Consider the following 13,697-nt stretch of genomic DNA (forward strand, 5'->3'; position numbering starts at 1 on the left):
TTTGGAAGCACAAAGCCCAAATTTTTATATATTCAATAAATTCAACTACAAAGGCAAAATCCTCATTGAAAAGTGCCCATTCGTCAGTTTAAGCAAAATCATACATAAAATTCCTTACACCCAATTACTAAAACAAATACCTCCGTAACATGTAGAACAAAACCCTAAACAGTAACCTGAACCATAAGATGTAGATTCGACAAATAGGCACCGAACCATAACCCACTAGCGATAATACCAAAAACCCATATTGGAATTTGAAGGATCCAAACCGATCAGATCAGACGGGGCTGAGAAGCTGAGAAAGCTGTGGCTTAGGCTCCGAGTTCATGCCGATGACGATGATCAGGGGAATGAAGCCGTAGTGGGTGACGACCTTGGCCTTCTTCATGGCCCACGTGCTCCACTCCTTCACGGACTGGGCCACCGAGCGCTCATCAGAGCCTTTGGAGCCCTTATTCGTCGTTTTGCCCTTGCTCTTCAGAGTAATCTTCGACGCCATTGAAATTTTCGTCTGTAGTCTGTGTGCTCTTCTCTCTCAAACCCTAATTATAAGGTTTTTGTTTCCTCGGAGTTTGGGGCTATGAAGTGTCGTAAATGTGACGCGTCGGGTGCTTATTATATAGCGTCCATCATGGCCGTCGTTTGTTTCTTGTCCTCCACAAACTTCTAATTTTTATCCTCTAAATAAATATCTAAATTTTGTAATTGGTTTTTTTTAAAGAAAAAAGAAAAAAGAAAAACGCAACTCTTCACGTTTTTGTTGTCATTTAAAAGCTTGGGAAAGACAATGCTTATTTCTCACAAAAAAAAAAAAAAAAGAAGAGGAAAACAAAAAAGAGAAAGACAATGCTTAAAATTACAAATTGTTACACCATTGATTCGTATGTTCGTTAAATTATGGTGATGCTAAGTTGGGTATGTTTGGGAATGTTTATAGGAGGACTAAAAGCAATTTTTGACGACTAAAAGGTTTATTGGCGAAAAATGTTAGAAGTGATTTTAGGTCGTGGAAGTGCTTTCTGAAGAAGCGCATGCTATGTGCTTTCTGAAGAAGCGCATGCTATGTGCTTCTTCAGGAAGCACTTGGATTTCTTATGAAAATTTCATTATCTTCATAATAAAAGCACTTTTATGAGAAGCGCTTATGAGTAGAAGTACTTATTAGAGAAGCAATGCCAAACAACGTGGACAATTTTTCATCTCTCCATATCTTATAAGGTTAAGATTTTCTTTATTAAAAAAAAACTTCTTATTTTTGGTCCATATGGCATCTCTACATCCACGTGTGATGGATTTAGTGTCATATAAGCAAAACAATTAGCTAATTGGAGTGTTATACTTTTAAAAAATAAAAGTTAATTTCACAGGTAGTCTTTATTTTTATCAACAAGAATGAAGATTTGAATTATAATGTAAGGAGGCAAACTCACCAGTCTGACCAACTGGCCTAACCTATACACACAATAAGTAACTAATTAAGCGTTATATTATACCATAATCTAAGAAATCTCCTTCGGTTTCATTTAATTTCTCCACTTATTTTAGCTCAAACTAAATCAAATTGCAAACCCAAATCATAAACAATGGACCTTATGCCCTTAAATAGGATATATGTCAAGGGCCATGGAACCACAACCATAGATGAGGCCCAAGTCGCGTAAATTCCAAATGAATTTTTCTTGTGTTTTACTTTTTAGCCGAAATTTTTTCTTTATATGTTTTTGTAATAGAAAAGGAAAAGAGATGTAATTTTTTTAGATTATGTTTTTCAGCCAAATTCACTGAAACCTTCATACAAATAGAAGCTCATGTTATGTTATTGGTACAAAGAAAAAAACATTATTTGAGTAAAGTACTTTCAGAAAAAAAGAAAAGAAAAAAAAAAGTTGAGGTGTGGGAATTGGGTTATCGACGCAGCCAAACGGTGGACAGATGGACATACGCATAGCTGAGCATTTCAATTGAAAGGAAATCTAAATTAGAAGAAAGAGAGACTGAGAGAGAGAGAGAGAGAGAGAGAGGAAGAGGGGCCAGTCGAAAGCAGAGGAGGATAAGCAAAAATGGGGGGAGGAATGGAAGCAAACAAGAACAAGTTCATAGAGGAGTGGGGCTCAGCCAGAGAAAATCTCGAGCACAACTTCCGCTGGACTCGCCGCAACTTTGCCCTTGTTGGCATTTTCGGCATCGCCATCCCTATCTTGGTGTACAAGGGCATCGTCAGAGATTTCGTAACTTTCTCTCTCCCATTTGTTTTCGTTTTGGAAATTAATCTGTGGATCCGTTTGAAATTGCCCAATCGATCGTAATATGCTTCAAGATATTTCTCTTAATTCGATTTCTGGTTATCGAATTTGGTTTGGTTCCTGAACAGCTAGCCTCAGCTCTTTTTTTTGTTTTAGTGATTGTTTGACTTTTAGGAAATCAATTTTCTCAAATTATGATGTTTAAACATTTGGGTTTGGACCCAAACTATATTTTGGGAAATCAAAGGCATTTCTTGTTTGGGGTTGTGGAAAGTGTAGAATCATCATTTGTGAAGCGTTTGTGCTAAAAAATTTTGGCACTTTTTGGGGGTTTTACCACTCTGTCATAACATTTGTCTTCAATTTTTGGTAGGGCTTTGCAGGAGGAGTTAAATGTATACTGAAAAGTCTTATTGCCTAGTGAAATCATAAGGAAACATGATTGAGTCCCATGCTCACTCAGTCAGATTTGAAAGCTGCAATGTTCTGAGTTTCTAGAGCATTTCTTTGGGTTTTTAATTCTCTTGTACATTCTGTTGGAGGAATGCCTCTAATATTTTTCTTCCTCTGGAGTCTTTGTAAGTGATTAGCATAGATAATCGAAAAGGTCTCTCTAGTCAGATTTGAAAGCTGCAATGTTCTGAGTTTCTAGAGCATTTCTTTGGGTTTTTCAATCTCTTGTACATTATGTTGGAGGAATGCCTCTAATATTTTTCTTCTGCTGGAGTCTTTGTAAGTAATTAAGTAGATAGTTGAAGAGGTCTCTCTGCGGGAGTAAATATTTTGGTAGGAACTGGGCTTTAAGGCCTTAATCAAATGTCATGTTAAAATCATCTTTTTTTCTTTTAGTTAGAGGGGTGGGGAGGAAGTAACTAAACCCTAATACCTCTTTATATTAAAAGGTATGGTTGCTACTACTAGCTAGTATCAGCTCTTGTGAAGCAGTTGCCCTTTTGCAACATTGGTTTCATGAAATACTTTTTTTTTTGGTTCTAATTTGTTCATTGGTAACCAGTTGGAACATTCCTGATATCAGTTTTGTTGCAAAGTCATGTCCTTTGTTCAACTTCTTTATCTCCCTTGGCCTAGTGGTATCTATTCTCATTGCACACATTGTTCCACTGTCTATTCATTGTTGGAGCCTTCTGATTTTCCATGTTTACAAATTCAATTGTACTTATGACAAAGATGAATAGATGGAAGGGTAAAGGTTCTAAGTACTCTGTTGCATTCAAATACTAAAAATTAGTAGTATAAGATAAGATTAATCTTAAATCCTAGGCACTAATCTGTGAAATAAAAGGCATTTCTTGTTTATACTTTCGTCTAGGTTTTTTGTTGGGGTTAATATGGCTTTTGGGGTTGTAGAAATAGTGTAGAATCATCATCTGTGCTAATTTTTTTTGGCACTTTTTAGGGCTTTTATCAAATTCCATGCTGTCATAAAATTTGGCTTCAATTTTTGACAGGGGTTTGAAGTAGGAGTTAAATGTATACTGAAAAGCCTAATTGCCTAGTAAAATTAGAAGGAAATATGATTGAGTCCCGTGCTGACTCAGTGAGATTAGTAGGCTGCAGTGTTGGAGTTTCTAGAGCATTCATTTGGGTTTTTAAATCTCTTGTGCATCTGTTGGTAGAATGCCTCTAATGTTTTTCTTCCACTGGAGTCGTTGTCAGTGATCAACATAGATAATCGAAAAGGGTTCTCTATGGGAGTACATATTCTCGTAGGAACAGGGGTTTAAGGCCTTAACCAAATGTCATGGTAAAATATTCTTCTTCTTCTTCTTTTTTTGTTTTTTTTCCCTTTTTTTTCCTTTTAAAAGGGGTGGGGGGGAAGTAAATTCCTTTGAGCTGATCTCCTTTAGTTTCATGGTTTTTCTGTTTCTTGTCAGTTGCCATCTTATATTAAAAGGTCTGGTTGCTACTGCTTATTAGTATCGGCTCTTGTGAAGCAGTTGTCCCTTTGAAACACTGGTGTGTTGAGATGCTGAGATGCGTTTCTTTTTTTCTTTTTTGTTCTGGTTTGTTAATTGGTAATGAGTTGCCAAATTACTGATATCTGTTCTGTTGCAAAGTCATGTCCTGTGTCCAACTTCTTTATCTCCCTCAGCCTAGTGATATCTATTCTCATTGCGTACGTTGTTCCACTGTCTTTTCATTGTTGCAGCCTTCTGATTTTCCATGTTTACAGATTCAGTTGTACTTATGACAAAGATGAATAGATGGAAGGCTAAAGGTTCAAAGCAGTCTGATACATTCAAATACTAAAACTTAATAGTATAAGATAAGATTAATCTTAAATCCCAGGCACTAATCTGTGTAACTATCCCTGGTATTTGCCTGGATTTTATTGTTGATTAGTCATTCATATGCATCTCTGTCTTTTTAGTTCTCCTTAAATTTTCTGATTACGGGCTATTTGTTTTACGCCTTTTCTTCTTTCTTTTTCCTTGTCATATAATTTGAATGCTGACGTTCGAGTGTGTGTACACACTCACCACTCAAACGATTTGGCCGTTCCAGTCGTGCAATTAATTGATTGGGCTTCTAACAGTTTGTTTTCTATGGTGACAGCACATGCAAGATGAGGATGCAGGCAGACCATACAGGAAGTTTCTATGACTTATCCAAGAATGTTTGACAATAACTGTGGGACTAGTGATAGAACATTCCCTATGGGACCACAAATTTCCCTTTCCTGGTAGAGGGGAAGTATTTCCTTTTCTTTGTTGATCCAAGGAACGTAATACTAAAGGAATATGCTTGTTGTTGAATTGTATTTGTCTGTTACTCTATACTGCACGGTCAATGATAAACTTCTGTCTTTTTAAATACTTTATCCAGTTTGGTTTATCAGAATTCCGGGATCCTCATTTATGCATGACCTTTCTCAGTCTCCTTGTTCCCTTCTGCTCAAATAACAATCAAATTTGAACCCAGAAACCAACGGCTGCTGGCAATACAACTCTACCAAGCAAAATACCTACCATGTAATGGGTACTCTTTTTCCGACAAGAAAGTAATGGGTACTCTTAAACCGTCAGGATCGATAATGACCAGTCGAAGTAATCTTCCTCCGATTTCAACACTTCCAGTTCTGCTGTTGTCCAGAGGTTGTGTTTATACGGAGATGGCCTCCAGACTGCCCAAAATAAGAGATATCATAAGGGTTGACAAAAACTGAGACATGGCCATTGATTGGGTTGAAGCACTCTTTCTCTACGTTGAAGTATAGGGTGGTCTGCTCCTCACTGTACCAGTGAATTGCACGCCTGCAAAACACAAGGGCCTGGAAATTTGTTGTTTTGGTTGGATGACAAGGTATTGGAGATGGGTTCCAAGTGTTGGTCTGGGAACAAGACTTTGGTAGACAGAAGAACATGGCAGCAGCTCACCAAAGGTACCAAAGAAATAGAGCAAATGATTACTTTAATAAAAGAAAAGAAAACATTAAAAAAGGAACTTTCATAGCAGCACACAATAAATTTGACAACAAAAGTTAGCTATGCACCATGTGGAAAGTTCTACAGTGCGCGCCTGCAGCATGTAAGTTTTTTCCTTTTTTGGTGACCCTCAAACTTTCAAATCACTCAATGTCACCCTCAAGCTTTTTGTGTATCTGTTGTTGGAAAATTGAGTGAGTGTCCGCCCAAGCTTTTTGTGTGCCTGCCGTTGGAAAAATTTAGCGAATTGTGGTTTTCCAAAGTTTTCTAAAAGAGTTTACGGGTCTATCCCATCTATATGTATATACATTTTTTTTTAAAGTGAGTGGCTTTCATAAAGTTGATAAAAGTCACTAACAAAAATAGCAAGACTTACTATTAATAATTATGAGTTAAATGCGGTTTTGCCCCCTTAATTAAACCATAATTATCAATTTGCACCATCGATTACAAATTTGTTAAAAATAGCCAATTCGGTGCCTCTCGTCAAATTTCATTCATTTCTCCATTACTTTTCGCACACTACCCATTTAAGAAGGGCAAAAGCACCACTTCACCCTTCCCTCCTTATACTCCCCACATTTAGACCTAAAGCCCCAATTTTGTAACCCAGACCAGTGGTGGTGCTGAGATGAGGCTCGAGTCATCGACCTCAAGTGAACATGGAGGAGCTGTGTTGGGGAGATACTGTAAATGTCGAAAACATGTGTTAATAAGGACCTCTTGGACATATTTAAACCCTGGAAGAAGGTTATATGTTTATGGCACACAAACGGTGAGTTTTATGATTTTTTTGGTTATTTTGAATTTTTTAATTCGATTCCATGAACGATACAGAGAGGTCGACCCAAGCAAATTATTCATGGGCTGTTAAGGTGTATTAGAATTATGGAGGAGGAACTTCAGTTGCAGAGAGCTAAAGTAAAGAAGATTATGTTTTGGTTTGGCAGCTACTTGATTGTGAAGATAATTCTGGGGCTTTCTGTGTTATCGAAACTAAATTACAGGGACGAGAATAGTTGAAATTGGAATTAATGTGATGAAAGAGTTTTGAGGGCATGTATTTTGTGCTTTTGGGTTTTGGGTAATATGTGTTAGTGATGCTTTTGGGTTTTTGTATCTATTTTTGACGCCATTTCCTATTTTAAAAAAAAATTTGGCCTGCTCTGAATAAAGTGGTGCAATTTGAAACAATTTGATGTACTCGTAGCAGTTGGGAATGAATATATCTGACCATATTGGTGCAATTGGAAAGACAAAGTATAAACATGTCTTAAAGAAACCAAACCTCCTGAGCGTGCATTTAACACTTTGAAGTATAAAAGTGCATACTAAATACCATTGGTGCTTAACCATAGCATTACAAAATATATGCTAAATACCACAAGTGCAGAGCATTACAGAAGTCTGGTTAAAAACCACAAGTGTAGAGCATTATAAAAGACTTGCCAAAACAAGCAAGTTTACAATTATAAAACACTTGCGAAACAAACAAATTCACAATTACAAAGCAGTTGGATTATCTAACAGTTTCACCATTATAAGGTCACTGCCACTTCCTCCAAGGCATTGTCTTTTTTGCAGGTGATTTGAACTTTGGGGATTGAGACATAACCACTGACTGAGCAGGAGTTCCACTTGCAAACATAAAAACTGTAGGTTGGGTTGCACTTGGTTGGCGGTTTGTCCCTCCCACTTGTACACTTGGAACTGAGCCTCTCCCATCCATTCCTACATTTGGAGCAGTGCCTCTCCCTCCCATTCCTGCATTTGGAGCAGTGCCTCTCCCTCCCATTCCAGCAGTTGAATTGCCTCAGCCTCTACACGCCTTATCCCCAACACTAACATCAAATAATATCAAGCATAAAACCATAAAGTAAAGCCAAAATCAATACCAAGCATAAAATCAAATAATACCAAGTAGCATCATATCGTTAGTTTTGCCATTCTCTTTGGCATGGAGTGGGAAGTTTGGCTAGCAGCATTTTGGGTACTTACAGGTTTGGTAGGTGCATCTTGCCTATCTGCAGCTTGCCTTGGCCTTTGTGAATTGCTAGCTTGCCTTTTTATGAAGTGTATTACGATATCATACCTCTTCAATTTTGTGGCACATTTTGGAATCTCATCTACCCCTATCACCCTAGATTTCTTTGGCCTTCCAGCTTGCTTGTGGTACACAGGAGGTTTGATGGGTGGATTGCTTGTTTTCACCATAAGTCTTGACTAGGCATTGGGGATATGAAATTCCCATATGCTCTGTCATATGCATCTATAAAATAAGCAGGATTCACATATTGCATGGTACTCTATTGCCTTGATATTATAGCCAGTGGATGGCAACAAGGAAGACCAAAGAGATCTCATTTCCTGCACGAGCAAGTATGCCTATTCAAATCCACAATATATTGCCCCCCCAACTTATGCATAACTTCATACTTTCGTCTTCCAGCATGTTGAGCGATGCATGACCCACTCTCATTCAAGGGTTTTTCCATTATCATTACAATCCCTAGTCTAACCTTCTGAGTCCACTGCATTTCTCTTTGCCTTGCCATTCTCAACACTAAATAACTTCTTAATCTCTCTAGCATTGTCAATATTGGTTTGTCTCTAGCTTCTGAAATAGCATAATTGAAACACTCACATAAATTATTGAGCAACATATCACATTTTGGACTAGTTTTGAAATGTGATATGCTCCAATGGTTAGCAGGCCTATCGTCCAGCCATTTGTAAGCTTTTCTAGATAAATCTCTTATCTTTTCCATCTCTGCTTCCCACCATGGAACTATAGTGGCTCTAGTTGCAGCCCACAATATTTGTCTCAAAGCCAAATTACAGTGACCAGGTGTCCTGAAGTTTGCATGGAGATGCCTAACACAATGTCTGTGCTTAGCAGATGACACTAAGTCCTCTGTTGCTTTTCGTAGGACTTTTTGCTTATCAGTCATGATCACCCAACCATTTCTATATGTGATACCTACATCTCTGAAGAAAATGTTTAAGAATCAAGTCCAACACTCTCTATTCTCAATCTCTACCACACCAAATGCTATTGGGAACATGCTAGTGTTGGCATCGATCCCAGCAATAGTAAGCAGTTGACCTGGATGAGCTCCCTTGATGAAGCAACCATCAAACCCCACTATTGTCCTTCAGCCTTGTAAGAATCCCCTCATATAAGCATCAAATCATACATACATCCTCTAGCTTTGTATATTGTTCTTCAATTAATTCTTGAATCTTCTATTGAGCAATTTGTTTTGCTTTATAGATCTGATCCTTAATAACATCAATGAAATAATGCTTCCTTACCAATACCATGAAATCTCCCACTGAAGTATTAGGATTTTTCCTAAGCTCCTCATCAAATATTGCAGCTAACCACCTAGAAGTGGCAAATATGCTTGTTTCCTCTCTCCCACATGTCTACTCTCCTAAAATAGTCTTCACCCTAACAGTTAAACTCTTCCCAACATGAGATGCATATCGTACCCAAGGACAATGACGCTTCTCTGCCTTTCCATTGCATTTAACTCTGAGCCTACCAGGCTCATTCTTCACAAACTTCAGTAACCTGACACAACTATTAGCATAGTATTGAATAGCTTCTATGCACTCTATCATGGTTGGGAATTCAAGCCCCAAACTAAATTTGGGAAACCTCAAGTCATGATCTCTGTAATACTGCTTAAATCTAGGAGCTCTTCTTCTGGTCTTCCCTCTCACTGTAGTTTTCTTCATCCTCAGATTCATGAACACTGCTAAACTCATCAGTGTCATGCTCATTAGTATCTGCCTTACTTGGTTCTTTCTCATGGTATTTTTCATCTTCATTTACAACAAATCCACCATAAACCCACTCATTTTCTTCATCACTTTGCTCAAATTTAGTTTCTTTATACACATAATCTTTTACACTAGGTTTTTCCTCATCATCATCTCCATCTTCATCTTCTACTTGCACATCAACACCTATAAACTCAACTTCATCTTCATCTTCTAGTTGCACATCATCTGCAAAACCTTTACAAAACTGATCATCTACAAAATCTTCATCAAACTGATCATTTACAAAACCTTCACCAAACTAGTCATCATTGACAAACTCATCATCACCCCATAGCCATCTGTCTCCAAATCCACATCCACATCTACAAAACCCTCACCACTGACATCAACATGTTCAAAGTTAGGTTGTTTACCTTTGTTGCCTTGTGTTGTATCACTTGAAACAGAAGCTTGGCTCTCTAATATCTGCCCTTGTTGTGAGATGTTAGTAATGTATATCACATCTAGTTGTCTTGAGGACTGGTGCTTCACAAACTCAAGATAATCTTTGTCAGTGATAATTGGAACCGAACCCACTTTTTTTTTTCTTATGGAAAAACCTACTTGTCTGTTCTGTGTACCCTACCTTCACTGCCAACTCATACAAATCCAACATGGACACATAATCTTTGCAATGGTTGTCACTCCAGTGCACAATGCCACCCAAATAGAACCCATCCACAACATACCTTCCATGGTGAATTTCCAGGGTAAAATTGTTAGGATCAGTTGCATAGTTAAAAATGCAGAACAATTAATGTCTATCTACCACATTTATCTACCGTTAAACACCTATACCAACTCACTAAAATACAAAAACAGCTGCAAAAATAAAACTCATATGCAAAAAGGTGAGACCACACATGAATAAAAATGTATTATACAAGTCCTATTAAAGGAATCTTAGAACAAGACATAAAAGGAACAACTCACATGTGTGGGGGTCTTTTTATTCCGGCAACCTGACGAATGGGCTTGGGCTGCCGAAAAAAGAAACATGTGAAATAACCCTCTGTGCCTGAGTTCAAAAATCAGGCCCCAAGAATGCTTCAAAAAAGTAGTGAAGCCTTAGGAAGCATCATGGTTACCTTCTCCAACAAAAACAACAATTGCTTACGGATAATTTCTTAGCTTGGCATGAGAGGCTTGTGGCATGAGAGCAAAGCAATCATGAGTTTAGCATAAACAGAGAGAGAGAGAGAGCTGTGAGTTCTTATGAAAGACAAGGGTTCTAAGGAAATGACGAGAGGATTCTAAGATGGTTTGTTGAAGAGAGAGAGAGATGGGAGAAATAATGGGTGTGTTGAGTAGTTTCCGGCAGCTTGACGAAAACTCTGTCAAGTAACAGAATAGTCTGCCAGGAGAGGAAAATAGGGGAATAAGGATGAACAGAGCACGAAATTGCTGGGTTTTGGAAGCAAGAGAGGAAGCTTGCCCTCTGGATATGGATCGAGTGAATTTCCAGTTGCTTGATGAAGCTTGGTCGCACTCTGGATGATGATTTTGCTGGGTAGAAGAAGCTCCCTTTTATAGGCACTTACAACCCTAATTCTATCAATCCTCCATTCCCACTTTTCCTTTGCCTCTTTCCATTCACTCCTTTTTGGTGAAATTTCTTTAACCAATGCGGATGGGTCATAGGCTCTTTAGGGTTCCAAGGTTTTTGTGAGGCTGGACCTTCCCATGGGGATGAGGCGCCACCTGCTTTTCTTCTTGGTTTCCCCATTAGAGCTTGTAGAGGAAAAGAGAATGGATAGAGCTTTTGCCTAATGGGTATTCCTCATACACATACGAATTTCCTTTGGTTTTGCTGATGGCTTGCATTGGGTTTGTCTTTGGCCATGTGCTGGAGTCTCCCAGCAGCCTGAGCGTACGAACCTTTCCTGGTTTTCTACCGTGGTTTCATTTCAAACTATGTGCTGGAGATTTTTTGGATATTTTCTAAGCCACTTGGGCTATTTGGGTCTTCCTAAGGTGGTGGTTTAGTATATTAAGGGAATGGGCCAGCCTCCTAAGTGATGAACCATTTTTATTGAAATGATGAGCTAATTTTTCCTAAAATATTGGGCTATCTTTTCTAGAGTATTGGGCTTTTTCTCTCCTTTATGCTTACCCATATATTTTGGCTCAAGAATAGGCTTGAGTTTTGGGGCTCCCAAGCAGCCTAAAACTTCCATTTCTTGGCTCATTAATGGGCCTCATGAAAGCTCGTTACCATCCATACCACAACCCACTCAAGTAAGCCCCAGACATTTGTGTAGCTTGGTTTCACTTAAGCTTGTAGCGTGGCTAGGTGTGAAATAATGATTTCTTGCTTGGCATGACATGTCGATTGGCGTGCTTGAATTTTATCATCTTTGAAAAGAGACATAATGCTTGACGGAATAATTAGCATGGGCCTGTAGAGCCAGTGCCTTATATAGGCTCATTATAATCCTTAGTGTGATAAATTGCATATTTATTTGGCATGACACGTGGTCGTGACTCGTGAAAGCGTGAATGACGAACTTTCGTGTGCTCCAAATTGGGTCTTTTCTTAATAAGACATTGTGTTGGCCGAGAATTCATTTGGACCTAATCCTGGATTTTTTGGGCCTCAACAACTTGGAACGAATCTCAATTCAAAAAGGAACAACTCATATAGAACGAATCTTAGTCCAAACCAAAACCAACATAAAAGGGACCACTAACACAAAAAACTCTCTTTTACATCGATTTGACCCCTTAATAATGTATAATATTAGTCAAAACTCATGAGGTGGGGAGAAGTTAGGAAAAGTTGACATTTACGGTACTTCGGACGCTCTCCACCATCTCTTAGGACAACATACATCTCCTTGAACAATCACTCTCAAAGTATATTAGAATCTCTCAATATTACCCCCCAAATTTCGACCGAATCTTTACTTTGCCCAATTAGATTTAGCAATTGCATCTCAAGTTCTCAAACCTAAAGTTGCAATTAACCACTCTTCAAACCCTAAAACACGATTTTGCCCAAATGACGTGTTTTTAAAAAAATTCAGTGGTTTTGTGTAATTTGTTGAAGGGGAGGGCAAACTGATGATTTTGCCTTTCAATGATGAAAAAGTAACTGAGAAATGGATGAAATCATTCAAAATCTAATAGTAGGCACCTAATTGGCTATTTGTAACAAATTCGTATCCTTAATTTACTGAAAAAATAATCGAGGGTGCAAATTGACGATTATGGTTTAGTTCATGGGGCAAAACCACTATTTTCTCTAACAATTAGCCTTAAAAGTATGGAAACGTCATTCATTTAGTAAGCTTTTTAAAAGTCATTAACTTTTTGGATAACACAAAATTTTTAAGGATTTTTTAATAGTCACAATTAAATACCACTAGACTTTTATGAACTCCGTAAAAACTAGATTGAATACCTCCAGACTTTTAAACTCTATAAAAGTTATTAAAAGTTTGAATTGGATACATAATGTTTCAAGGAACACTAACGATGCTACATTTCATACTTTACTTGCTTCTTAAACCAATGTGTGGATGGAAATGCAAACAAACCTTATGGATCGATGAAGCCCAATCTATAGACTATAGTCGCTATGTTAGATTGCGTCTTGCACAACATAATACTAATCCCAATACTCCTAGAAACTAAGGGCTCGTTTGGGAGTGATTATAGGGAGAAGCACCTTCCATGTGCTTCTCCATAAAAGTGATTATTGGCTTCTTGAGAATCACTCCCAAACAAGCCCTAACCTATTTGGGAGTGTTTCTAGGAGGGTTAAAAACACTTTTTGACAACAAAAAAAGGCTTCTCATAGCGTTTGGCAGAAAATTATAGAGGTGCTGTTGGGTCATAGAATCACTTTCGGGAGAAGCAATTGCTATGTGCTTCTTTAGGAAGCACTCCAAGTGTTTTTTTTTTTCAAGAAGCACTTGGATTTCTTATGAAAATTTCAATGTCTTTATGAAAAAACGGTTTTGCTAGAAGCGCTTATGTGTAGAAGTGCTTCCTAGAGAAGCAATTCTAAAGTAGCCGTACTTTGCAATGCATGATGACAATCCAGAGGGTAAAATAGTAATTGCCTATAAGATTAACCTAGTTCATATATACAATACAAAGTGTGTCACGTTTTGGGTGAAGCTGCAATGCCAAAGTCTATTCACTTCTTTACCCTTTCTTTTCCACCATG

General features: G+C 38.0%; 2 protein-coding genes across 2 annotated transcripts; one reads left to right on the forward strand and one right to left on the reverse strand.

Annotated features, from left to right (window-relative positions):
* Positions 1–600, reverse strand: LOC117621828 (mitochondrial import receptor subunit TOM7-1-like). The gene has a single exon (XM_034352375.1). The coding sequence runs from the start codon at positions 500–502 to the stop codon at positions 281–283; it is 222 nt and encodes a 73-aa protein (XP_034208266.1). The 5' UTR covers positions 503–600; the 3' UTR covers positions 1–280.
* A 1,250-nt stretch (positions 601–1,850) lies between these two features.
* On the forward strand, positions 1,851–5,108 carry LOC117621835. The gene is made up of 2 exons (XM_034352382.1): positions 1,851–2,231; positions 4,824–5,108. The coding sequence occupies exons 1-2, from the start codon at positions 2,064–2,066 to the stop codon at positions 4,869–4,871; spliced, it is 216 nt and encodes a 71-aa protein (XP_034208273.1). The 5' UTR covers positions 1,851–2,063; the 3' UTR covers positions 4,872–5,108.
* Positions 5,109–13,697: the final 8,589 nt, after the last annotated feature.

Source organism: Prunus dulcis, chromosome 1 (assembly GCF_902201215.1).
Source record: "Prunus dulcis chromosome 1, ALMONDv2, whole genome shotgun sequence".
Classification (NCBI taxonomy): Eukaryota; Viridiplantae; Streptophyta; class Magnoliopsida; order Rosales; family Rosaceae; genus Prunus; species Prunus dulcis.

What these genes read in the sequence shown, in the direction of transcription:
- LOC117621828 (XM_034352375.1), bottom strand. Translation starts at nt 502, where the DNA reads ATGGCGTCGAAGATTACTCTGAAGAGCAAGGGCAAAACGACGAATAAG.
- LOC117621835 (XM_034352382.1), top strand. Translation starts at nt 2,064, where the DNA reads ATGGGGGGAGGAATGGAAGCAAACAAGAACAAGTTCATAGAGGAGTGG. An exon ending in AGGGCATCGTCAGAGATTTC is followed by an intron (nt 2,232 to 4,823) that starts GTAACTTTCTCT and finishes CTATGGTGACAG; the next exon opens with CACATGCAAGATGAGGATGC.